The following is a 27,418-nucleotide window of genomic DNA, read 5'->3' as shown; positions in this document are numbered from 1 at the left end:
AGTGTTTCGCTAAACGATTTATTAACTACTAAGCCTTACACCTGAATGGGCACAGTATGTGGTGCCCAGGCTATACCCAATATCAACTCCAAACATGCAGCAATGCGAGGGGAATGCAACTCTTGCAGTGACACACCAAACCAATGGTGCAACGATAACCTCCCCTACAAGCACAACATTGCAGCCAAGAGGCTACGTAATGACAAATATGGTGAAGGCATTTTAAAAGAGATCACACCAGCATAACCTGGCAGCACTTTGCACTCAATAGTGTACTTGTAAAAGTTCAGCGTTTATTTAAAAGCATCACTGTAAAAGCACTGACAGACAGAAAAAGGTTTAGAAGAGTACAGAAGTGAAGAGGATACAGAAGTTAAAGGAGTGCAGTAGTGAAGAGGTTAGAGTGAAGGAGCTATGTACAGTCTGTCACCCACGTACAACGTACTCGTCCCGTCATGCACAGTCCAGCATACTCGCAGGAGTACGAAGGAGTGGTCACAGAGATAAAAAAGCGAATTCCGCGAGCGGCAGAGAAGGCGCGCACTTGTTCTTGTTTCCAGGCCTAGTAGCGACGCCTGTTGACTAGGAGGATGGGGTGGAGTTGGCCAGCCTCTCGACAATAGTGAGGGCATACTTCAGACGCGAGAAGAGGTCACTCGGGCAGCCGAGGGCCTGCAGAGTTTCCAGCCGATACGTGTGGAACACCCGGTTGTTGTCTATGTACGACACGGCCGCCATCAATGGGCACAGGATGACCTTCGTGTGGTCCTGGAAGAAGTTGATCTGCAAAGGAAGGGCCATGTTGTAGCTCTGGCCGACGAACTGCATGCACACTTTCAATTGAAAAGAACGGGCTAGCAACGCTGTGCAACACATCCCTTATGCCTTCAACATCATGTGCTACGCCACCTTTCACGACTTTCCACAGAGGTGCATTATGTATTTACCCGATTGTAGGTCGACCCTTTCCTTCAAATTTGACAATCCAATGTTGGGGAGCCGACTTAGAATCGAAATCGAACCGTGTACTGCTAGTAACGGCAAGAGAAACGAGAAATGAGGGGTGCTCCGAGAGGGGACAGCCTTGCACCCTCGTTTCCATGGTTATGGTCAAAGCGTAGCGTATTAATTTACCACTGCATATATTCTGGCGTCAATAAAGGTGATGCAGACTTTGAAAGTTGGCGTACCCGTTGTCCACCGTATTAACCTCCCACCATCGCGTTAGGAAGTGTACTGAACAATGCGATATGATTGTGGCTACGTTTGTGCCATGCATTGAATCAAGGGATTCGCTAACACTCATTTTGTTTATTAGACACAAATAAAACACTTCTTGAATGCAAGTAACGTACTCGCGAATTGAAAAATAGCGAGCGGCCGCTTCCGTCAGCCACCCCGTTTGTTTTGGTATCACGCAGCAGTGGCCGCTGCCGGTTGCTTCGATGGTTGTCATCCCACAACAAATGCGTTCTTCCCGTTAAACCCACAGCGCATGGTTATTCTGAGTGGTTATAGAAAAAGCTTTTTTAACATTTACGCCGCGCACCACGAGCACATGGCTTTTGCGGGACCATCGATCATTAATGGAAGAGCTGCCGTACAGGGGTAATGGCAGCTGACTAAAGAGCTCTTTTCGATAAGATTTTCTAAGCTTTTTTTTTTTTAAGATGCAATTTGGAGGGAGTGGGGGGGGGCCTACATCCGAGTAAACTTTGAATCGTGTAATCGCGGTATGTACTACCACACAGGGTGCACTGTGAAACGCATCTCAGCAAATTGGAGGTGGAGCCATCATTTCGCCGACACTGGATGCCAGCCTTTTTTTGTTAAACGGGCCATTTAACGCTTTCACAAGTATTGGTCGATAGGCGTCCACAGGTGGGCTCTGCACGGCCCAACCAGTGGGAGGCTTGGGAGCCATTTCGCTGCCACAAACGCATAGACTGTTCCCTCAGTGGGTTATTTAGTGCTCTCGCGTTAAAAACAGCCGACGCAAGGGGCGGTTGAGACGGAGAAGGAGCGAACCTGCACTGTGCCGTTGGTGAGGTAGAAAGAGATGGCCGACCGCGTGCGGAACCAGGAGCCCAGGCAGGGGAGGCGGGCCAGGTTGTCACACTCGCGGGGCGCCACGTCCTCGCCCGTGGTGAGCAGGTATTGCTTCATGTAGCTGCAGAAGTACTTCAGCAGCGTCATTTTCTTCTCCAGGTCGGCTGGGTACTCCTCCAGGGTGTAGTAGTTCTCCAGGGAGCCCTCATCCACATACGTCACGCTCCTGCGGACAAACGCCCCGCATCGTCCAAAAGTTGAGGCACGTTAACACCGCTTCCAACAGCCGCTACCTGCGAGACTAGTGTGAAGTATACATATCCTGCAACTGCATTTTGAAATTTCAGTCCTTTTACAGGAAGTAAATGGAATCCGAAAGATGAAATGCAGTTCACTGACCAAGATGATTAAAAAATGATATTGTGAGAGTGTTACAGCTCCCTCGCTAACATTATTTCTTCACTGAACATTTTTTCTTGAACAATATTGACCTGCGATGCTGCTCCTGCACTCATGTGTACTGAAGATGGTATTGTCAACCTTGGGAAGCAACGGCCACGATTTCAGTGCAATTTCATATGCCCTTATCTTAGCAAATACCAAGTTTCCCGGGCGTTCTACATTTCAGGGGCGCTGTGAACACACCTAAAAGCTGCATTTTAAGAAACCGGCCCACTTGCACCGGTGAAAGGACCCATTATTAAGGCTAGAGTGGAAAAAAAAATAAAACAAGTCTTGGCCAATAAAGCCATGTCATTACCCCTACATCCACAGCCTGGCACTATCTGCGAACGGTTTCTGTTTGTGTGTGCGTGCTTGTCTGGCAGCATTAACACACTGTCTGGTTCTGGCGTGGTCACTGAGGCATTAGCATATTTGCACAGCTCCATTTAATGCAGACTGCACCCTGCAGATGCACTGCATGAAAGTCTCGCGAGAAAGGCGCCGCATGGAAACTTGGCAATGACATACTTACCTTGCGTAATCAATGCACCTGCATGAGCATGCACATTTTTTTTTTCAAGGGAAAGCAAGAAAAAGCATTGAGCAGTCAGTATACAGCCAGAAACACACACTAATTGTACCAACATGCGAGGCTGCTCATTAGCAGAATTTTGGACTGCTGCTAGCACAGGCTCCTTGAGAATGTGCACACACACCCTAGTGTCATAACAAACTGCTCAATTTGGCAGCCTCAGAATTTCGCCCACAGCTGGCAATTGGATTTGGTATTCTCAGTAGGGGGTGTGCAAATACTTGAATACGAATGGAATAGTGCCTCCGCGTATAATTCGATTCGCAAATAGAGTATCTACAATTTGTGTTTTCGAATAGTCGAGCGGCTTTTCATGTGCCCGGCTCTGCGAAAGCGAGAGATGTCAGTGCACGCTAGCACAATTCTGCTACAAAATCTGCTCGCCAAACGAGAGTGCCTTTGCAGAGGCCGTAAATTTTATCCCGCAGCACGGAGGAATTTGAGATTGTGTCGATAAGATCTTTTCTTCATGCCACCCTTTTGAATTCTGCAACAGGATGCTTGCATGTTAGGGCAGCTCATGATAAAGCAATCGCTGCCGTTTTTGGCAGTGCCTCTGGTAATTTAAAATCAAAAGAGGTTCTGGTTTCTTTTTTCTTTTGATGCTGTTGGTGCATGCTTATTGCACTGGCACCTGCCAAAAACCCGTTCAACACCAACAATGTTCCCAGAGACATAACAGTTTCCTTGCCAAAATAAACAAAGCAAAAGCATACCAGGTGTCGGCACCGCGAAATTTTGTTATTAAAACAATTTTCGCCCAAAATTTAGTCTTGTAGCCGATACTGCTATAGCCGGGTTAATTACGAGTGTCGGTAGCGCTGTTAATATGAACAAGTACCAACTCGCCCAGTCTTCCGTTTTAAACAAACCAACAGAAATGGTCTGTTGTAACTTGAAGTCTGTTGCTGGATCCGCTGTAATGAGCGTAGACTGTATTCGGTATTCGCACACCCCTAATTCTGAGCAACATTCATAGCACAAATTTCGGGGGTTTCAAGTGCCAAAGCACACTTTGGCTACGAAGCGCGCCATAGTGGAGTGCTCTGAATTCCAACTACCTGAGGACCTTTAATAAGCAGCGAAATCCACGCATTAAACAGCACTTTGGGTCACTCCATGCTTCCGTTGCATACTCACCAGCCAACGACCCCAGCCAGTCGATAAGCCAGTGAGCAAACCGGATGCGTGCCTCCTCCGAGAGGAACACGTCGTCCACTCATTTATGCGAGCAGTGGCGGACAACCCAGCCTCCCTGGTACCACTGCACGCTTTGCAGCTTCAAGCAGTGCCACGGACACAGCACAACAGAGGCAAGACTTACATTTTGGGAATAAGCGCGAAAAACGACTACACAAAGAAAAGAAAACAGGACGGCATGACAGAACACAGTAGCGCGCCGTCCCGTGTTCTTTTATAGCAAGTCGTTTCTTGCGCTCATTCCGAAAATGTACCACCAACTCGCCCAACTTTCAATTGTGCACAGACTCACACTTTGTTGCTCAGAAGCACCATCCGTGTGTTGTCGTTGAAGAGCACTCCGATGCTGTTGTCGCACAGCTGGTAGCCGAGGCCGTACTTGTCTGTGTAGTCGACCCACTTGCTGATCCAGAAGACCGGCACGGAGGCCGGGTCCTCGGCCTCGTCAGCGGCGGCGAAGCGGCGCTCGGGGGGCTTGGACTCGATGAGGACGGTCAGCAGCCGCTGGAGCTCGCCGAGGTGCGCCTCCCGCTGGCTGGCCTTGGGCTGAGCGCTGACGTTCAGCGGCACGGGCACTGCAGCGTGGCCAGCCGCTGCACCTGGAGACAGGCGAGCCATTTTGAGAGATCCACTCAGTTTGCCGTACTCTTCTCAGAGTGGTAGCATTGGAAGCATGATCCAGGAAGTAGGGTGCAGGTGTACAGTGTGTTAAGGGGTGACGCGGGTCTCAGAATGGTTAAAAAAAATTGCAAAAAAAGAAAGAAAAATTGCGACAAACATTTTTGAAGTCTATACGCCTCGAGAGCTGTCTGTAGGGGCGCCACTGAAATCCCCCTAGCGGCCTGTTTGAAAGCAGTTGCGGGAGTTTCCAGCCAGCTCGACACTGTCGCCCTTGCTTTTGCGGCACGCTCGCGACTGATATGTTTCGTTTGTATGCGTTGGAAATAAATATTTATGTGGACCAGGCACTCTGTTCGCAAATGTGGTGTATATACGCGAGTGTAGATGCTTCTGATGCGATTTTAGTGTGGTACATTCGGACCGCATATGCGCCAGATGTGTGTCACAGGCCGGCGTCTCAAAACCGGCATATGCGTGGGGCTGATCGTAATTCCATTGCCCTGAAATTTACTAACAGTACCTATGCAAGCAGCGGTCGTTCAGATGCTCATGCTACAGCTATACAGGGCGATTCCACGAGAGAACGAACATGCGTGTGCACGACCATTTTTTGTTCATTCTTGTTTTTTTATTATATATGCGCGCAATATGGAAACCCCCGAAGATCAAGTTTGTTTTCTCCTGAGGTGCGTAGTTCGGGAAAAAAAAAAAATGTTTGAATGTGCTCGGAGCGCAGCGGTGGTTCCGGCAACTGCAGATTTTTTCAAGTTTGCGTCTCTGTGTACGTCAAGGAGTACAAGGGGTGTGTATAAAATGTTTTGGGCCATAAACTAGACCAGAATGCTAATCAGTGTAACGCAAAATCGGCGTCCAGCAGTGAACAAAAAAGTTTTTAAAAAATTGTGAAATCGGCCCAGACGATAGTTTGTTACTGTTTTTGACGCCCCCTATCTACATTTTTTCTTTTCTGAAAACCTTGTAAGTCAGCCATTTCGTTGGCCATACGTGTCTGAACGCATCAGCAAAAGATGGTGTTTGTAGAAAATTTATAAGTACTAGAAAAAATTGAATAACTTATGCTCTTTTTCAGAAATTGCGCAAATTCAAAACTCAATATAAAAAAAAACCCATACTCGATTTTCTTCAAAATTGCGGAAACCAGACTCCTTTACTTGGACAACAAAACTGTGGAAAAACATGTTGCATCATTTTGTTCAGAACAAAGTTATAAGGGGCCAAACTTGGGGCTCGCGCGACGCGTCTTGGCGCGCCGCGGTAAGTTGCGGCCTCTGTTGCCGGACGTTGCGCGGGTGTACACGGGCGGCAATTCACATTCCACTGCCACAGGCCGGCACGGTCAATCTCTTTCCAATATTCCCAAACGAAAAAAACTATTCTGGAGATTCTTTTTTTTTTGCCCGCCTGTTTCCCTAATGTGTTCTTTAACGAGCTAACTTTCTGGCCGATACCAGCTCGAAAGCGCTCCTTTGCGAATGCCACTCTTCTTATAGGGAAAGGAACGAAGGATTCGAAACAACAGGAAAAGTTTTTCCGGTGGTTATACCGGGTATAAGGGGTAGGAGTGGTCGAAATTTTCTATTATTATGGCGCTTCGCTCACAGCACGAGTAAATTACTGAAGGGATTTCAGATTTTCTTCACAAGAATATTTATTCAAGTAAAAAGACACAAGTTTGGAAATTGGCTGTCAGACTACCGTGATTAATTATTTACAGTCAGGAACACAGCAAAAGGCATACGTGTGGGATTACAACTCAAGTAAAATCTTTATAATATCTGCAGCACAGCTTCCTCGGACGCTCATAGAGTCAAGCACAGGAAACTGAAAACGGGCAAATGGCAGTGGGCTCACTTTCAGCGGTTCTGGCAACAGTTAAACGCTGTTTGTTTGGGTATTCCTTCGTGACAGATCACAGGTGCCAGGACTGGATGCCTGGGATGCATGGCAGACGCTTCCATTCTTCGCGCTTTTCCATGCGAAACTCTTCGATGCCTGCAGCAGATGCGTGAATCCGGGTCACCTTCTTTACCTTGCTTTGCAACTCGGCAATCATTTCAGCTGCTGACCGAATGACGTTGGTGCTGCCTGCCCTCAGGTTGTGTAACGAAGCGTGATGTTTTACAATACCACCAACTCCATCACACGAGTTTTTTCCGTGTCCGGTAGCAGAGAACAGCCACTTCGCAGACGTGTAGTATGCTCTGGAAAGTTCGTACAGCTGATATTTGTTCTTGAAATGGCTGGCTGCACCGTCACTAACGCAAACAACGTGGCTGTACAGAGGGGCACTTTTTTCCAGGTATTCGTGCACCTTGTGGAGCTCATAGCATGCATGTGCGGTATCGTGTTGCATGTGATCGCTGACTACTGCGAAGCTCTGAACCGATTTTCTTGTAGTTACAACGCACGTAAGCAGTGAAACCTGTGTTTTGTGCCAGCGGTACTACTGAACTTCATTTGGCAGAATAACTGTCCAATTTTCAGCGAAGTCGAAGTGCAGTACAATGCTTGATCGCCGTTCGCATCTTTTCGCTTCGTTTATGGCAATGGCCTGGGTCCGCCTAATATAGTCATGGGAAATCCACTTGGTGACCCATTTCCCTAGCTCCTTCACGAATGCAGCTGGCGGTACACTCTTTTTTATCAGAGAACCATTTTCCCATACAGTGTACGTGACGTCTTCTTCGTCCGAAACGCCCAAAGCGGACATGGTAAGGTTGTCGGCCATTGGGCATTGCCGGCACTCGCCCAAGAAACACTGAGTCGATGGTGAGGTGCAAAGACAAAGCTCCTTTAAGTTGCTCATTCTTCGGTCAACCCCTGCAACGTTTTGCAGGGCGAAAGCAGACAGGTCGGCATTTGCACAATAAACGCAGACGTGCACTTCATGCTGGGGTGAGTGCAAGACCCATTTCGGGCGCAAAGAATAAAACTGAAGGTCAATCCATTCCCTCCCTTGTAACTGCCCGTGCGCCACCTGTTTCGGTTGCCTGCGCATCGGAGGAACCTTTGTTTTTTTTTGTTTTGCATCCCGCAAAACACTGGCGCCACAAAGGAGCGCTTTCGAGCTGGTATCAGCCAGAAAGTTAGCTCGTTAAAGAACGCATTAGGGAAACAGAGGCAGGCAAAAAAAAAAAAAGAATCTCCAGAATAGTTTTTTTCGTTTGGGAATATTGTAAAGAGATTGACCGTGCCGGCATGTGGCAGTGGAATGTGAATTACCGCCCGTGTACACCCGCGCAACGTCCGGCAACAGCGGCCGGAACTTACCGCGGCGCGCCAAGATGCGTCGCGCGAGCCCCAAGTTTGGCCCCTTATAACTTTGTTCTGAACAAAATGATGCAACATGTTTTTCCACAGTTTTGTTGTCCAAACAAAGGAGTCTGGTTTCCGCAATTTTGAAGAAAATCGAGTATGGGTTTTTTTTTATATTGAGTTTTGAATTTGCGCAATTTCTGAAAAAGAGCAGAAGTTATTCAATTTTTTCTAGTACTTATAAATTTTCTACAAACACCATCTTTTGCTGATGCGTTTAGACACGTATGGCCAACAAAATTGCTGACTTACAAGGTTTTCAGAAAAGAAGAAATGTAGATAGGGGGCGTCAAAAAACAGTAACAAACTATCGTCTGGGCCGATTTCACAATTTTTTCAAAAATTTTTTGTTCACTGCTGGACGCCGATTTTGCGTTACACTGATTAGCATTATGGTCTAGTTTATGGCCCGAAACATTTTATACACACCCCTTGTACTCCTTGACGTACACAGAGACGCAAACTTGAAAAAATCTGCAGTTGCCGGAACCACTGCTGCGCTCCGGGCACAGTCAAACATTTTTTTTTCCCCGAACTACGCACCTCAGGAGAAAACAAACTTGATCTTCGGGGGTTTCCATATTGCGCGCATATATAATAAAAAAACAAGAATGAACAAAAAATGGTCGTGCACACGCATGTTCGTTCTCTCGTGGAATCGCCCTACAGTACAATGTAAATCGGTTTCATGTGCTTGTATATTCTAGCGGAGCACTCATACCTGACAGCACGGCAGCTACGCTTCATATCTCAGATATGGATCGCTACCCTGAACAAGCCAATGTGGCATAAATTTCACGGATATTCTACGCAATAAGTACGATGGATAATTCAAAGTTAGATGTGGGAGTCAGCACACGACGAAGAATTGACTACTGGGTCTTGTTGCGAGGTGAGCCCTCGCAAACATTCATCACCTGCTACATAGATCATCCGTTTACATCCGCATCCACGTCTAAACGCTTCTTCGAAACATTGTCATATGGCACAGGGAGCCTGCAGAATCTAGCACAAAAGTGAAATGAGAGGGCCTTATCAGATACCACTCTTCCAACAACACCTTCTTTCGCTTGTGGACTTACTGTATAAGTATACAGCAAAATGTGTCCACCTTTTCAAAAAATGTGTCCACCGAGTGATCAGCTGCTCGCTAAAGTCGAAAAACAAAGTAAAAGTGAATGTGCAGCTTGTGTGTGAGGTTATTAAAACGGCGATTCCTTGATTTAGCTCTGCATTTGTACACAACGATAGATGATGTAAATCGAACCAGTACATCCCAAGATATTGTACCTGACAGCTGACCATGTGGGAAAAAAAATTGGTTCCGAGAAAACAGGGCATGAAGTTTGCAAACATAGGCAAAAATGGTCATTTAGGCGACTTCGAAGGGCGACAGCTTTGTGAATACTTATGGTACAGCTATGATATTTTGCGGATACATTCTTTGCGAGCTGCAGACTAAATGAAATTAATACAGAAAATTGATTTTTTGGCAAATTTTCGGTCCTCAAGACCAGTGTCCCCCCTTAAGAGAACTCTGGAGCATGTTCTTACACCGTGAGCATGCAATGGAATCAGGCAGTGTTTTAGCCAAGTTCACATCACACAAACAATAGCGTTTGCCCCCCACTTTCCCAGCTAACAGAAAGGGCACGCACCGTGGTGAGGCTTGAGGCTCTCGGCTGGCTTGGCCTCCTTGTCCAAATGAGCGCGTATGGGAGTCACCTTCGGCTCCAGGTCTGGAAAAGCAACACGCTTTGAGCACACACTCGACCACCAACAGATCACAAATGCACGGGCCAAACTCTTCCACACAAGCTTCTGCAGGAAGGCAAAGGCCTGGAACAAGTCAGCCCTGTTGACATGTACTTGTTTCCAGAATAGAGAACATTCTCGATCAAAGTGGCATGAACATTCACCAGAATACATTACTAACTAAACTGTGAAAACAAAAATGCCACCTAGAGCCCTTTCATCGCGTCCACAGCCACCTTTTAAGTAGCGCCATCCTCGGAAGACTGCCGTCGTGCAGTTCCGCTTTCACTAGGTTCGGAAAACCTCTTCCTTTCTGCGTCCGCCTTCTATTTTTTGTTGCGTTCGGCGAGAACGCTTGCAGACTGCAAGCTTGTGTACTCGTATGCGCTTTCCAAACCCTCCCCTGCTGTCTAGGCCAGCTGCCTGGGCTGAAAAATAATGCGTATTCCAGTGCACCGCACTGATACAGTTTATGTAGCGAGTAGTGGCGGCTACATGTTCACTGTCAAGCATATTATGGCAGTACTTCCACTTCTGTAACTTAAAGAAATTGAGAAAAAGGATGAAGACCTCAGTGACGCTAACTGGGAGGAAGCAGAATGGGAGGTGCTTTAGACAGATTGCGAAGCTATATTGTCACGAAGCCAAAGACGCAGCAGTTGTCTTCAAGGAAAACAAGTTTACTGGAGCAAACTTGTGCTCCCCTAACAACTCAAAGAATACACAGGCCGCGATGCAGCAGTCACGGCAACGTGCGCATGCAAGCGTCGGCGAGTCGAATACCGCGGTGTCTGCTCCGCAGGCATTTATCTCTGGGCATGAGTTTCTCAAACCTCTGAAGTACATCTAGAACACTATTCTACTCTATTCTAGATTATATGCTAGGCTGTCGACGTTAGTACGAAACGCTCTCTTTATAAAAAAGAACACGTGCTTCCCCTGGTCACAGAGTTTTCACAGATAACAGAGCCCAGCGCAGCCGGTCGGCAAAAGCAAAACATAAATAAACAAACCCAATCGGTTCATTGCGATATAACCCAGCTCCATCCAACGGCTGCACCAGCAGGACGCGAGAGCGCTGTTGCTGAAATGCCAGCAACAAAACCCCGCAGCTGCGGGAAAAGGAGATGGGGAGGGCGGATTGATGGTACTTGATCTGGGCTGAGAACAGGACAGAGGGGGCTTTTACGCCACACTACCTTCAGTTACAACATGTATGTAATAACGGAAGGACTGCGATTGTGGGATCACGAATTGTTGCAGCGTTGATATTCTGAAGTGCTTCGATGACACCACTCGGGGCTTAACCTTCGTGTGCGAGATATCGGACAATGGACACCTCAGATTTTTGGACCTATACCTACAATTCGACGTAGCTGCGCGTTTCATGCCTCCAGCAGATATGCCCAGAGAGGGATTCCTCCCGCATGACTCTGACCATTCAAAAAAGGAGAAACAAGCAATGGCTGTTATGGCCTTGCGCTCTGCCATTGAAAAGTTCTGCCATTACGCGATGACTACGAGCTTCGACCAAAAGATTTCAAGGTTGCACGACGTGAGCTACACAGAGCGTGTTAGTGGCAATATCTGAAACTACTCCAACGGGTGAAAGGAAAGAGGAAAGGCACCTGGTGTGGAACGCACAAAAAGGAATACCGCAGTGGTTCCCAACGTGCATTGCTTCACGCACAACTTGAAGGGGGACGACGTGGCCAGTAAAACAATTTGTTATTTAGGGACTAAACCAAATTAGGAGCATTTATGTCGCTAACCATACCAAGAAAGCTAAAATCGGTTACAGCATGGTTTCTCAAAGTGGGTTCCGTGGAACCTTGGGGTTCCGCAGGCCCCTCCTCAGGGTTCCGCGAGCCACTGATAAATTTTCCCTGGTTCCGCAGTCACAAAGTCCTATATGGTGAACTTGAGGTGCGATCGATCTAAGGAACCTCCATTACTCACGCCCGAGTGTCAGTAAGCACATCTCGGCGCATAACAGAAACGCGCGAGCTGCGCAATAAATCTCGCCAGCAGCTTGTAGCCAGCCAGACTCCGAAAACGGGCCACGTGGTTAAACTATTGCACTTGAATCTCGGTCTTATATTACCCCCATGCGCATTTCTCCTGTTTGGAGATAGGTGCCGCTAGCGTACGCATTCGCGTAAAGTCGACAGGGGAAAAAAACTATACCCTTGCTTGCTTTTGAATTTATTGCACGTTAATGTAGAATGAACGGAATGAAAAATGGCGGGAGGGGGGTTCCTTGGCACTTAACGGAACTTAGCAGGGTTCCCTGGGACCAACATGCTTGAGAACCCCTGGGTTACAGGATGTCTCCTATACTTTTTGAGTACAGATATCCAAGTCAGTTGAGCAGACCAACTCACCACGGCCGGTGTTCCGCTCGAGGAGGGGCTTGCGGCCAGTGATGCTCAGGGTGGCATTGAGTGTGTCGAAGCGCGGCTCCGTTGTAAGGCAAGACGTCGGCAGCCGGGCCGGCAGCGGGCCTGCAAGGCAGATTGGGCATGTGGCCGCCGAGAGCCGGGGGGGAAACTTTGCACACTTCAAGCAAGCTTCTCCAGACACTACCAACAAGCCACCATGAAAAGCAGGCACACCATGCAAGGTGCGGGGGAAAAGAAAGCTTGGCCAACTCGTGAGTACTGAAAAACCTGCCACATCAAAGACACAAGGTAATTAAATTTTCACCTCCCATCAGTATTGCAGAGGGTACTTGCCACTACTTCAGCATATTTATATTAGTCGCTTTTAATTTTGTCACGATGCTTAAAGGAGCCATGAAGAGAAAATTCAAGTTGGTTTTATTCGAAAGATTTCGCGTTTTAGTGCCACCAGCGTTTGTCCGGATACAAACGGTGCTTTATTCACTGAGAAATTAAACAATTTAGGTTAAAATTTTGATTTTCCCGCTCAATCGTGCGTTTTCGTGGTCCCAAGTGACATCACAGGAACCGACCGCTCTGCAGCCTAGAGTACCTTCATTCACGCATCCGCCGTACAGGGTAGAGACACGTAACGCTGGCGCCGCCATGTTCGGTTGCTCGCTCGCCGCCGAAGCAAGTCATTGTGTCAAAACCGCGCTAAAATTATCGCCGCAACGCGGTTTACTGAAGAAGTTTGAATCATTGTCTGTTTCGCGTTGCTAGGTCTCGTGGGAAACGAAAAGAATAACGCGTTGAGCCCGTTGGCCCAATTGCGGTGGCACGGGACCGTTCAAAGGTTGTCTCCACCCTGTACAGCGGTGTTGGTTTGTTCCCGCGTTTCTTTACGTTCCGTAACCTAGATGGCGCCACCATACCATGGCAAGCGTTTGGTTTGTTTTTGCCCGCATTTAAACCTGGCTTGTTTTTGTTCTAGGAGAAAATATTCGTTCCCTGAAACAGTGCTCGCTCGACAAATGGGGTCACGTAAGACACCGTTGCTTGCGTCAATCGGCCAGTGTCGTCTGCGACAACCCCAAGCCCCGTAGTGCTGTGCAGCTAAACCAAATCATGCTGTGCGCAGTACGAACAGCAGAACGCATCAGTACTTCTATGTTTACATGTGCTTTCGTAACTTCCACTGTTTGTCCCATCATTCTTATTGCTTTGTAAAGAATGTGCCCTAAATTTAAGCGCAAATCGCTCGTTCGTCTAGTTTGTAAGCTCTACCTAATTTGCGTCTGCTTCTGCCAGCCTCCGCCAATCGCAGAGCTTAGCCCATGTGACATCACAGGTTCTGTTGCGGGAAATGAGCTGGTGGGTTGCATGACCATTCCCGTTTTTCCTAATTATGTAGCTTATTTGAGTGAAGTTTACGTTAAAAGTGGTGTCAGTATGATTCTAACGAGACAATCTTTTGAATGAACCAAACTTGTGTTTTCTCTTCATGGCTCCTTTAAGAGTACACCTGATTAACCAACCTGGGGCGGTATTCTCGAGTTTTGTCCCTTTTGGCGAGCCCTGATTGGCTAAAAGCAAACAACCGGAAGTGATGTAACGCAAGCGCGGCAAGCCTACTGCCAACGCCCACTGCTTAACTGGAAGTACGTCACGATAAAAGGGACGTAAAAGGGACGTTTTCAAAAGGGACAGTTACGAGAATACCGCCCCAGATCCTTTTCTATAGAAAGGTTAGAATCCGGGCACTGCAGGTCAGTTTCATTCAACTCACTTCACGAGCCAGCTATAGAGTACACAAGAGATTTATGCCCGTGCCGTATTACACGCCACAGTGAAAATAATCCCTACCGATATCACTGTGCCTGCCATACACATACCGTAATCACTCGGTTCTAAGCCTCCCCTTGTTTCCAAGCTCGCGATGCCTAAAGTGAGGGGGCTGCTTAGATTAGCAAATTTACTTCCTTTGCTACCTTTTTTCACGGCAGTGTCTTAATGCAATGGTCGCAAGGAATAATGTTTTATTTGGCAAACATTTCAGAGAAAAATAGGTACAGACAGTGAACCCACCGCTAATGTCTGATGCTCAGTCACCCACACTACCACTCGAGTCTGTTGTGCTGCCGAAGTCGGTAACCCCTGGCAGGTCGTCTTTTGTTCCGCTAAAGTGGTTTTTAATTGAAAAATTTATAAACGACTCGGGCAAAACCTCAACTTGGGCCCGCTTCCATGCGTTTGAAATCCACCTTGCGATGGTCGCTTAGAAAAGGGGGTGCTTAATTTGTATTTAAACTTTTTTTTGCAAGGGGAGAGTGCTTAGAATTGGGGGGTGCTTCGAATCGCAAAAATACGGTACATCACCCCCTTTAGCCCATTCCTGTCAAATCTTTTGCACCTTGCCGCAGTTATCGTTTTGGCACACACTGGGAAAGGGTGGCCCACCAATGCGTACGTCTAGTAACCACTACCGTGCTAGCAGGCAGGCTGCGGGGTGGGGGGAGAGCGTACCGCAGGTGAGAAACTCGTCTTGCAGGATGGCATCGATGTTGGGCCTCTGCTGGGGCTCGGGCTGCAGCATGCGCCGGATGAGGTTGCGCGCCGCAGCACTGATGCCCGAGGGCACGTGGTACTCGTTGCGCTTGATGCGCACGTACGTCTCCTTCAGGGTGGGCGTCTCAAATGGCGGGTGCCCCACCAGCAGCGTGAACCTGCACCACCCAGGAAGACAACCCAGCTGTCATGGGCACCACAGCACAGAGAAGAAGCGGCTGAAGTGATCACACTGCCAGCTGCCCCCCTACAAAACAGGAGCTCTGACACCGTCACGAAAAAAATGGCAGCATCTCCCCTCCGTGGATGATGGCGAGGGTGCGGAGTTCGAGGACTCGAAAGGACATCCAAGTAGCGCCCCAAGTGACATCCGATTTGCGTCCCGACCGTCATTCAATTTGAGCCGTGAGTGGCACCTTTGTTCCCTAAATGAAGCTGCAACTCACGGCTTAAATCGAATTGCACTCTATTTTCGCTCGATGGTGGTGTGTGCACAGATGGACGCGGACGGACACTGGGCGGTCCTAAGGTACCACGCACCGTTACAGGCGGGGGAGTAAGCCGTTGGACTCTCTGGTACTAACTCCACTCGTAGCCCAACGGGTAAGACGACTGACAAACTCTGGTCTACCAGACACAGGCTCGAATCCTGCACGATTTTTCGAGATTGTAAATGCTATGCGCACGGACACTGTGCGGTGTTAAGGTACTCCGCACCTAAAAACGAGTGCTGCGATTGGCGTAGGGCGCAACGACACTGCAACCAAGAGCTGGCGTTTGCAACCCCTGGCTTTTTGGCACACGCAGGCACAAAACACTAGACAAGTGTCAGTTGTACACTTCACCCAAAGGCTAGGAATGACACCAAACCAGCCGTGTCCACATAGAGTTTACTCTCAATTTCTAAAGCTTTTGCAATACGCTACCATGCCGGTCATTCTTCTGGAAAGGTATGCACCATTGCAGTGTTTTCAACTACAAGCAAAGGCACCGTATACCGACGTCTCACCTATCACGCACAGCTCAACAGTTTAGTACTGGTAAGCTTAGGTTTTAAAATCTAGGGCTTCTGCTATGAACGATGGAGATTATTACAATGCAAGGCCTCCTGCCTTTTGGAGCAGCTTTGGAGTAGTAAAAGGGCAGTTTTCATTTCTGGTAAACACACAAAAAAAATTCAAGATTTTACTCAACATTCGATCCATACTGAGCGTACCACCACTTTTTCTACAAGTCTTTTCTAAAAATGTACATTGCCAGAACTGAAGCATCACACCTGACGGAGCAAACACCAAGAAAAAGGCAGAGATAAGCGATAACTTAAATGGCTACACCGAACTAGACTTCAGAGAAGACGAACTGGACTTCAGAGAACGGTGAAAAACACCGTTCCATGCATGAGTAACAATCAAGAGAAACCTAAAAGCTGGTGAAATGGTCCGTTTTTCACTTAAGATGGAAGGTTCGCCTAAATTCCACCCCTCACCAAACAGAAGCAAAAAAAAAAAATGCTAAGGAAAATGAAGAGGACAAGAAACTAAGAAGAAACAAGAGATAATCTGAACTAAACCTGACTAGACGCCAGAAAAAAAAAAAAAAAAAGATAATAGAATGTGCACGTTCACAAAACAAGGGCAAAAGTCACACAATTGACCAAGTAATATGGATGCTTCTATCTAAGCAAAAAAAACTGCTACTATGTCGCGTTCAGCCAAAAATTCCCCGCATTTCCCCGAGGGGAAGAATGTGAAAGTGCGAATGCACGAGTTGAATTTGCGCGGTTCGGTAATGTTCGCGAAAGAGAGATCACACACACACACAACTACAAAGAAAGAAAGATGCATTTATTCACAGACACCTATTTGTGTTGTCGTTGTACTTGATTGCTAGAGCGGATCTCAGCTTTGAAATTTCGTGTCAGTACTCCTTTAAGCGGGTGCATTAGCCCTTCTCACGCCCGATTCTTGGCCAATCCCCCACTTGGGTATGTGCCATGTCAGCGGCCAGGCAGCGCACGCCCATCTCCCCCCGTTGCCAAGGAAGACGAGGAGATTCCTGGCCAATCCCCCACGTGGGTATGTGATGCGGACATCGCCGGTGGACGCAGGTTCAGGGTCGCTTAAGAAGTGCATTCGCACTTAAAACAAACAAACCAGCGGTTATCAACTTATAGCGTAAGCAGCAGCTTATCGGAGTAAAAACAAAAGGGAAAGGGGTGCCGATTTAAATCAGCACCCCTTACAATGGCTCAAACCATTTAGCTTCTCTGCCAATCCGCCACGAATGATTGACGCTAACTAGCAAGACCGCCCACACCACAATAAGCAGTTATTAGCAACAACAAGCTCAGTTACAAATGTCCAGCCTCCTTTGCAACAGTGCCGACTTTCAAGATGGCTGATGACCGACAAGCAGTGCTTAACTTAGCTCTGGCACAGTGCTGCGATATGAACTAGAAAAGGATCAAATGTTGGGGATTTAATGTGCTAAGGCCGCACTCGGATACGAGAGGCACACCATAGTGGAGGGCGGCAAATTACATTAGACCCCCTTGGGATCTTTAATATGTGCTGAAACATCAACTCGCGGGCGTTTTTCACCGCGATCAGAGAAACAGCCACTGCAGCCCTAGTCAAAGCCATGCCCTCAGGCTGTACAACCAACTAACCAGCAAACTGTCCCAATCCTATTGCCTCGTTACAAGAGACCCTTGGTTATAAGAGACATTTAAAAATGGTTTGGTTGGTTTTCCTATGTTCACCATGTTGGCAACATTGCATACAAGAGACACTGTTACTAAGGGCAATTAGGTCCATGGAGTGAATTCTACACAATTTAGAAGAGACGATGGAAGGGGCACCTTATATGAAGGACCTTGTGGAAAACTGCCCTGAAGATGAAGCTTGGGTATGCATCCAAGAGACCACAGAGACGTTCCAGAAACTTTTGAGGAGTTTGTGTCTGCACATGTCTAACTTGTGTGTGAGGAGCGTACAGATCATGTGATCCTCGCGCAAGTAAATGGTGCCCTAAAGGATGAACCAGAAGAGGAGAATGATGCCGAGGGTATTGTAGGAGAGAAAGTGTGGGCAGTTCGCCTAAAAAGGTTTGGAAGGAAGATAATACAAACTGCAGTCCCTAAAACTGCTACGAGCGACTTTTTTTTTTTAAGAAGAGGCAAGAATTTTTTGTCAACCCGTCTGAATACGCTGTTATATTGATTTATGACAAAGTGGTCATGTCCGACTCCGCACTGTACAAAACAAACACAGGTCACTGACCAAGTCAAAAACAAATTGACGTTTCGGGAGCGCTACGGCTCCCTTGTTCACAATCCCTGAACAAGGGAGCCATAGTGCTCCCGAAACGTCAATTTGTTTTTGACTTGGTCAGTGACCTGTGTTTTCTTGTTTTGTAGTATGCTACCTGACCAGACGGTTAGCCGTCCAACCATTGACTTCATCAGACTCCGCACTGTTTTTACAATTTGTGGTTACAAGAGACATGTTTCCCGGGTCCCTTGCGTGTCTCTTGTAATAGGGTTTTACTGTAGCAAGAAAGCATGCAACCGCCGCTGTTCGCTGGCACAGCTCAGCCAGGTCCAGGCAGTCGGACTCACAAGATGCATCCGATGGACCACACATCCACCTCGAAGCTGTGGCCCTTCTTGGAGAGGATCTCCGGGGCGATGTAGTTGGGTGTGCCACAGAGGGTCTTCTTGCGCTCGCCCTCGAAGCCGATGCGCGTGGCCAGGCCAAAGTCGCCAATCTTGAGCTCCATCTTCTCGTTGAGGAGGAGGTTGCCCAGCTTGAGGTCCCGGTGGATGACGCGCTGCTGCACAAGGTAGCGGCAGCCGAGAAGGATCTGGTGCAGGAAGTAGCGAGCCTCGGCCTCCGTCAGGGTCCGGCGCCGGCGGTGCATCTCCATCAGGGACTGCGACGAGGCAGGCAGGGCACGCCAACATTTCATGGACGCGTTTTAGACCCGCGCTACACGAAAAGTGTCAAACTAGAGTTCACTACTTGCCAGCGCGCCCTAAATATAGACAACGTGCCGCTCAATAGACGATGCGTTTACACGCTCTCGAAACAGTCGTGTAGAAAAGGTGTTGCGCAGCAAAGCTGCTTCTGGGCTGTGAAGTGCAGCCTAGTGGAAAACTTCAATCGCAATGGGCTAAAATCGACAACGGGTGTTTCGTTTCTTGCACTGCTGCAGCGTCCCAAAAAAAAAGGAAGGAAGAAAGCAAGCACAAAGGTAGTGCAGCGCAGCATACCTGCCAGGTTCTCCGAGATGGCATTAGGGAGCTCTGACAGGGGAAGGGGAGGCTAAGGGATTAGTAGCAGCAGAGTGCAATTATTTACACTGCTTCATCCAAACAACTAATGAGGTATGCACCACTGGTCAGATGCTAAATCTTTGGCGGGGCTGACGCCACCTTTTTCAGGAAGCCCTGGTAATACTGCAGAGCGTAACAATGTTCGTACCTGTGACTCCTCGCCAAAAGAACGTGGCTGAGGGTTGTGTTAGACATGATGATGATGAAAAAACGTTCATTGCGCAGAGTGGAACGTGTTACGGCCGCTCGCCGGTAGGATGAGTGCTCGGAACTGGGTGCAATTTTTCTTTACCATACTGAACTGCCTCTCACATTTCGCGTTTCTGTGTTACTAAGCAGCTTAACTTGCACGCATGGCCGACTACGCTTCTTAACCTCCTCACTTATCACGATGTTAATCGCTGTAGGATTGTATTAGACTGTCGGGTAGCTCCGGTGCAATGTGTCCAAACTGGGAGAAAGGTTTGGCCTGACACGGGTGTGTATTCGGGAGATTTTCGTTTCGGCCGTACAATCGTACAAAACCACCAAATTCAGGAGTCTCCCGGACAATTCAGGAAACCTGGCAGGTATGAGTGCAGTAAATCTTCAAAAATCTGGGTCGTACTTTCTCTTACGAACATCTGATCCATTAATTGGACCGCAACGCCTTCTCGGTAACCCTTAATATGTACTTGTAAGCTTACAATTGCAATGCAATTACACTTCAACAGTAGGAATTTACATACTTGCTTTCGCTATGTACGCCCTTTTGAGGTTCAGTGTGAAGGGTCTGGTTGTGGCCAGACACTAAACCAAAAAAAGAAGTTTTGTCCGTATCAACAGATTCCCAAGCCCAGTTTACATTTGATCACCTGCAAGAACAGTTTGGCAAGCTGGAGAAAAAAAAAGAACCCTTGGCATGGTACACGTCCAATTTTACAGATCACAACTTGCGACGAAAATCTTGACAGTAGTACCTGAAGCCAATGTGCTAGCTTCCAATAATGTCGACCTCTCAATCCTCTCAACAATACACATGGCAAACTGTGCTAGAACACGGAACCATTGGCATATAAGATCATAAGTTGGCTACTCCAAAAGCGATATCGTGAAAAAGGACAAGCAACGGGAGGGGGAAGAAAAAATGCAGGCGATAGCTGTCATTGTCAAACGCAAAAAAAAAAAAAAAAAGAATACATTTACACTCCCATTAGCATTAAAACCAGCACTCCTTAAAACTCGTTATGCCCCATGGAAGCTACGAAGCAAATTACTGGGACGCAGAGGAAAGACAGCTAGGTCTTTCTGCCCAAGCAAATAGCGTGCAGTCACTTTCTGGTGGCATGGATAACTGCGTGCCAACATACCCTCCTGCTGCAGAGCTCAAGGATGATGTAGACATTGCGGTCATCCTCGAAGTAGCTGTGGAAACCAACAACGTGCTTGTGGTCGAGGCTTTTGTGTATCTGGATCTCTTGAGCCATCTGCAAACAGAACACGAGGAGGTCCAATAATTGCACATGTGCCAGGAACAGGGGAGAATGGCGATCCTGCACCTACTAGCAAACCATAGTCTGTCCACGTTGAAGGGGCCGTGAAAGCAGAATAATTATTTAAGTAAAAAAAAAAACTGATTTAAACTTCAAACCAATAATGGGGATATGAAATTGAGAAGAAAAAAGATGAAGCAACGACGATTCCCCAAGCCACTTCTCCAAGACCTCGCAAAAATTTGCTTGTGCGATCGGCGGCCCTCCGACCAAAGCCAGTGCAAAAAACAGGATTGGTTAAGTGAGTGCAGCAGAAAATTTTGAAAGGTTCAGTATTACTTGCATTAGTTCGGTTAAAACAAACGTCGTGGCGGGAATGGAGCAAAGTTGCCATCAAATCGAACAAAGCTGTATCTCTTCTTCATGGCCCGTCAAATCAAAACCAAGCCCATCAAAACTGCCTGCATATTGTCCTTAGGAGTCGGAACGGTCACGGATGCGTTATTTCCAGCCTGGGGTCACTGCAAGTACGAGTACGCAGAACAGATCCACAAGATGGAGTGGAAGCAGGAGATGTCAGATTTTAAGCGTTTACAAGGCGTACCTTTTCCTTCTGGTGCGACCTGACCAGGGCTGCCTTTGAAACAACCTTTCCGGCATAGATGACATTGTTCTCCTTGTCCTTCAACTCGTAGCACTTGGCAAAGCCACCCTGCAAAAAAAAAGAAAGAAAGAGAGAAAGAGGAAAACAGACATGTTGACACATTGACAGAAAAAAATAGCGGGGGAGAGAGAAGGAGGGCATGATACACCATGCCCACGCATGGTGCAGGAACAAACTTAGCATTATGTGCTACCCAAGGGTTGAATTGAAAGTGTTTGTAGCGCAACCAGTGCTCCACAATAATCCCACCGCGTGTGGCACCTCGAAATGTAAACACATTTACACACTTCACAAGTGCGACGTACCATGGTCATGAGGCACACTCAAAAATCCTGCACAAGTTTAGAAGCAATGAACGTTGCACCTAAAATTTTAAAATTCAGTGCTCTTCCATTCTGACGAATGATTTCTAGCAAAGCTGTGCTGCAGAACGTCATTCTTAGCGGCTTATTGTCATAATTTGTTTCGGGATACTTTCGATAACGCAAGAGTTTTCTACAACCACACTCCCTCCGTGGATGGCCACGCTCCACTGAGCAACTGGCAACGTGGGAAACCCAGCCTACAAAGACAGAGCCTGCACCGATCTCCCGAGAGTTGCCTTCACCTCTAAACGCGCCTGCATTGCAGGGAAGACATTTATCCAGAGGCAATATAAGCCTCCGCAGGGAGCGCGACTCCATACCAGGGCAGAATGACATCATGTCCAGCTAGACAGCTCCACTGTTATTTTGGCTTCACTGCTGCACAGGTAACATGTGGGAGAGCAGACTTAACGGAGCCATGAAGACAAAATACAAGTTGGGTTTATTAGAAAGACTGCTCAGTCCCGATAACAATCATACCAATATCATCGCAATCTTCGAACAAGTAACGGAGATACGAAAGAAAACGCAAGAAGCAGTCGCAACCCCCTAGCCAATTTCCCGCAACTTTTCTATGACGTCACGGAACCTTGTTTGTGCGATTGGCGGCCGCTTAACTGACCTGTTGCGACGACACATGACTGGACATCTGTGATGGGGTCTCTAGTTCCATTTGACTGCATCATTTGAATGCTAATGTGCATTTAACGCACTGAAAAATGTTTTATTGTTGGCCCGTATGAAGTCATTCTTGCTCATAACGCGTCACTGTGGCGCAGAATTTGAAAGTTGGTAAATACTTCTTGCTTGTTTTTTTCGTTAGAAAAACATCTTTTGTGGCTGTAATGGAGCCGAGTGAGATACTGAATCCTAGTTCTTTCAAATTAAACGAAGTTGTCTTTTCTCTTCATGGCTCTTTAACGGGCACTCGCGCGTGCATGCGTCACCTGAAAACTAAATGCTAAGTTTATTTGCAGTACAATGGCTGAGGAAGCGGGAAGAGAAGGCTGCAGTACTCGCGGCTTCACAGCAAAACAACACAGTAAAATTATGTTGAAAGCAAACTACATAAAAGACGGGCAGTTATGCGTAATTGTAGAAACGCGTTCCGCAGGAGGGCAGAGTAATAAAAATTCGCGCTAGGAATTGAAGATGACAACGTCGGGCACGAATGTTTTCCAAATAAACAGTCCCTAAAATTTTTTGCTCATACCCGCAGAGCCTGCGCAAAATAAAAGAAAATGAGGACGCCACACAATTCTGGAATGTGGATAAATTGCCCCGAGCGCGATGTTAAGCGAAGTATGAACACAGTAGGGAAAAAGAAAAAAGCTCGGTAGTGATTTGAACTTGTGAAATCTGGCTGGCCCGCGATGTCAAATTAGCACCACCCACCCTCCTGTTTTCATTTTGGTTGAAAAAAAGGCCCGTTCAAACTTGCGACAAAGGCGACGCGATTTCTGTCACTACGGCACAAATTGGTCGAAGCCAAACGACAACAGCGATAGCCAGGCGACTAAAGCGAGAGAAATTGTGTCGCTTCTAAGAACGGGCCTTTACATATGGACGAAATGTGCACCTGCTGTTTACCTCCTGCTGCAAAGGCACGCTCGCAGCACCATTAAAAAAAAAAAAAAAAAGTAACTGCTTGCGACCCAAACATCAACCTGTCCACTGACATATGCCGCCATGGGCGGAATACGAAAAAGGCAACGGTTGGAGGGGAGGAAAAAAAAACAGAACAACGTTGATAGGATGACTGGCACCGAAGACCATCGCTGGGAGAATTCAAAAATTAGTGCTAACCCGGGGCGTTTCACTGTAGTTTCCTTGCAGCAACTCCAGCAACTCAAAAATTGAAATACTTCCGTCACAAGTAAGAGCATAAAGAACATACACTAGCATTTCCACGCGTAAGGATAAGTAGGAAAGAAAAAAAAACGCGAGTGAAAAATTCAGACTACAACCCCAAATCCCCCCCCCCCCCCCCCTTTTTGAAGTTCAACGCCAGAAGAAGCCGTCGCTGAGGTTGACTGACGAGATAAGGAGAGCAACATTTCAGTTGTAGGCAGATTGCGCTAGATGGTAAGCGAAGTACACCTCCGCCTTCGGCAGCAAAAGGGGGAAAGGCTGACGAGATGGCAGAAAAAAAAGACAAGGTCCCACTGAGCGTTTTGCTTGAGCACATGTATGGGGTAGAGGGGACAATTCGCAAATTAAGAATGAAGGTAGCTCTCGTGGAAAAGCAAGCGGTAGCATGGCCCATTGCGACGCAATAAATGCCGCTGCGCTTTGAATGCCAGCCTGCGCTGTTCCGCAGCGAGGCTGCTAGACACGACTGGGCCTGTAAGCCGCGGAGAGGTGACAGCCCGACGCCGGTAAGTCGCACGCTTACCTTGCCCAAGAACTTGCCCCGGATGTACTGTTTTTTGGCTTTCTTGTCAATGACCACCTCGGGCGGGTCCTTGTTGAGAGCACTGGCAGCCTTTGTTGGAATGGCGCTGGCCATTGTCGAAAGCAGAAGGCCTGGTTCACGTTTACAGCTCCTATCCCCAACTGACGTGCTCAACGGTTTTGAAGTTGCCTCAAATGCCACAACCGCCGTTCGTTCGTGGATTTTTGAGCGCCGATTCGCACGTGCAGAGCACCTCATTGGTGGATTACCGGGGCCAGCAGAATCCGCGACTGTGATTGGTCACCCCATCAATCTTTTTTCTCTTTTGTGATATTCAAAATAAATCACTATATTACAAACAAATATCAACGCTGTCTACAAATATTGTGGTTACAAAAACTTAAAGTAAGCGCAAAAAGAATAAGTACATTGATAAAATTTAGAATTTTTATGTTTGCATGAATCCAGTTGGAGCGAATCCACTGTGAATCCAATTGATCCAACCATCGGCAAATGGTGGTTCATGGCCTTGTGTCGTAGTGGTTTGGAAAGTGGTTGTCGAGGTTAATTTAGTTTACATGACGAAGAAAAACGTGTATCAAGCTTTGAGGACCGCAGCTCAAAGCCAAGCTTGTGAAAAATTGTGAAACTTGGTGGAATTAGTGCGGTGTCTTGTAAACATCAACACTCAATTTGGCGTGACAAGAGCTGAAAACGATGCATAAGGCGAGACCGAGTGAGTGATCGTGATACATTTAAAACTTTTTAAACTGCAAATGCACTACAACAAATGCACTGCAGCATAATGCGATGCCCCGTCATCTTCACATAGCATGGCAGGGCCGGGGATCGACCATATGATCAGCGCACATCGACAACTGCGCAAATCTGCTTGAATCTAGCACGTGGTCGCTTTTATAAACGTTTACGACGACACTAGTTTGTCGATGCCAGCGCTGGGACACTATTATCGATTTTTGCGTAATCCTGTTAGCTTTGGTTACACATAATCTCTTACTTTAGTGGCACTAAGCGTAAATCGTAAACTTATCATAGCAAGTTTCGGAATTTCCCTGAAGACATTTAATTTTTAGATGAAGCATCACATCGGTGCAAATACATTTCCCGTGGCCGTCGTCGTGTGGTTCAGATGATTAGTAGTTCCATCGGGGCGTATGCGCTTTCTTTTCTGTTCCGTAGACGTATTTCACTGCGCGACGTCCCGGAAATGTGGTAGTTCTGGTATGCGTAACGACCGCAGCTAAAATTATAACGCACTTTACGTGACAAAACGTCGACACAAACAAAATTGCCTGCATTGATGTTTCATCCAACTGCTTGCTTTCGCGGGGCCTCGCCTTCCAGTTCCCATACATGGCTGCTTTCATGACAGCCTTCCCCAATCTGGTTGCCTATCTGTCAGCTCTGTGGCCGACTGTTTTGCAAGTCGACGTTGCACATTGCTTGCCACATTCTCCGGACAACCGGTCTACGAGAGTGTGACTACATTACATCGTGTGTCAATTCTAGGACACATCGCACCTGACATTTTAAGGCAAAAGCTTAGTGTCACGTCCTGAGAAAAAACATTGTCGTGCAGTTAAAAAAGAATGGCCGCCGGTGTAAAAAAAAAAGTGTGGTCTGATGGGATTTGAACCCAGGTCTGTACAGTATAGTCCTGTGCGGCGATTGTGATGGTGGCGGTACCACTGCGCTTTTCCACGTTGTTCCTTTCTTTGTGAACATACCCACGGGGGGATTGGCTAGGAGTCATTAGCATTGAGGAAATAATGTGCCCGCTTTACAAAATTCACGGAACTGGAGTCGGGAACATTACATTTTGTAAAATAGAGCATGCTGCGTGACACTTGAGCGTGATGGCACGTGAATAATAAGACGCGCACACCAGCCACACAGAAATTCGATTCTAGGTAGTGTGTGAATTTGTGCCAAAAGGCAAAGGAAGAGACGCAAATATGTTCTAGCAGTGAAGAGGTTGTCTACAAGTATTGCCAGGCTTTGACCTTCAAAGCATGCAAGCAGACCTCCATGCCCTGAGGAATTTTGGCACTGCGGTCGTGTGCTTGTCGCATTGTGCTCCGTGATGTTCCCTACTGGGGAGAAAAATTCCTTTTTCTAGGTTCAGGAATTCCCCATTTTTAGCACTTTTTCCCATGGGTTCCTCAAGAATTCCCTGCAAATTTTTGCAGCTGATGGATAGTTACGTGGATACCTGTTTGGTTTCAGGCGTTAGCCAGCTCTACCTATGTCTACTTTACATAGTAGCCTTCTAGATGCAGACACTGTTCAGAGAATCAAAGTTTCAGCTTGTTAACCGTATGTGTCATCAGGTTATGCCGAATTCATTTAATTGAATATGCCTGCATTTAGGATTTTACCAAATTTTGCTGCCTTTTTTACATTTTAGCGCAGCACAGTGATGAACAAACAGATCGGGAGACCTGGTGACAGCACGCAGACTACGGCACTCCTGAAATACTTTTTTGTATATTGCACAGGAATACATAGCTGCCACTGCTTCGTGCTTTACTGGCGCTTTCTCATGGAGCATTCTTTCCTCTATGCTCCCTCCAGTTTTATGAACTGGATTGGAAGCGGTCTTGGATGCTTGTGGCTTGCGGGAACCCAACTACAGATACTTGAACATAAATCCGACGAAGTCTTAAGTGAACTTTATCCGGCTTTATTACATTATTTTTCATTTTTACTCCACGGATTCCCTTTTGGCCAAAATAACAGCCGAAAATTGTACCCATAGCACGAGCAGCGAGAAGTTATTCACACAGTCCTTGGATGTCATGACAGCTGACACTGTCATGTGGAACGACAGACTATTCTTCCTCAAAGCTTGAGCTATGAAAAGCACCTGTGTATCATAGTCAATGCAGAATGGTCCTGACTACACCCGAATAGATGTGACCGCATGCAGTGGAGGGTGTGCGGGCATTATCTGCATGAACAAGATTACTTTTTGCAAGATTCCGGAGAACGCAAGTGCACATGAAGCAGAGAGCGCTTGCTGCTTGTCGCCCTACATGCCTATGAAGACACCTCTGTGGAGGGGACATGCAGCATGGGCAGCAAGGCAGTGCTATCCAACAAAATGTGTGTGCAGGGTACAGCGTGCCGCGGCTGTGAATGGTGACAGAGCAGCCGCACATGCTGTAGTACACGGCGCCCGTGGAGAGCTGCAAGAACTTGTAGGATACAGGGCTCTCC

At 47.3% G+C, this 27,418-nt stretch overlaps 2 protein-coding genes across 3 annotated transcripts in view; one reads left to right on the top strand and one right to left on the bottom strand.

Moving 5' to 3' along the window:
- On the bottom strand, positions 1–24,386 carry LOC144162704 (serine/threonine-protein kinase PLK1-like). 2 transcript variants are annotated; one of them, XM_077693344.1, is made up of 10 exons: positions 24,179–24,386; positions 21,359–21,466; positions 20,632–20,748; positions 18,566–18,879; positions 14,905–15,104; positions 12,382–12,501; positions 9,901–9,981; positions 4,578–4,884; positions 2,029–2,275; positions 1–783 (listed from the first exon to the last, which is right to left on the bottom strand). In XM_077693344.1, the coding sequence occupies exons 1-10, from the start codon at positions 24,290–24,292 to the stop codon at positions 583–585; spliced, it is 1,809 nt and encodes a 602-aa protein (XP_077549470.1). In that variant the 5' UTR covers positions 24,293–24,386; the 3' UTR covers positions 1–582. The 2 variants fall into 2 exon arrangements, with proteins under 2 accessions (XP_077549470.1, XP_077549471.1); XM_077693345.1 differs by having other exon boundaries at positions 4,578–4,878.
- A 277-nt stretch (positions 24,387–24,663) lies between these two features.
- The window catches only part of LOC144162702 (uncharacterized), a 41,243-nt gene continuing 38,488 nt past the window's right edge, over positions 24,664–27,418 (top strand). Inside the window, exon 1 of the mRNA XM_077693342.1 lies at positions 24,664–24,914. Within this exon, the coding sequence (XP_077549468.1) occupies positions 24,896–24,914 (19 nt within the window). The 5' untranslated portion in view covers positions 24,664–24,895. The remainder of the gene's footprint in view (positions 24,915–27,418) is intronic.

Source organism: Haemaphysalis longicornis, unplaced genomic scaffold (genome assembly GCF_048455015.1).
Source record: "Haemaphysalis longicornis isolate Haplotype H1 unplaced genomic scaffold, Haemaphysalis longicornis Haplotype H1 scaffold_12, whole genome shotgun sequence".
NCBI lineage: Eukaryota > Metazoa > Arthropoda > Arachnida > Ixodida > Ixodidae > Haemaphysalis > Haemaphysalis longicornis.
Note: the sequence above shows the minus strand (reverse complement) of the source record. Positions and strands in the feature narration are given on the sequence as shown.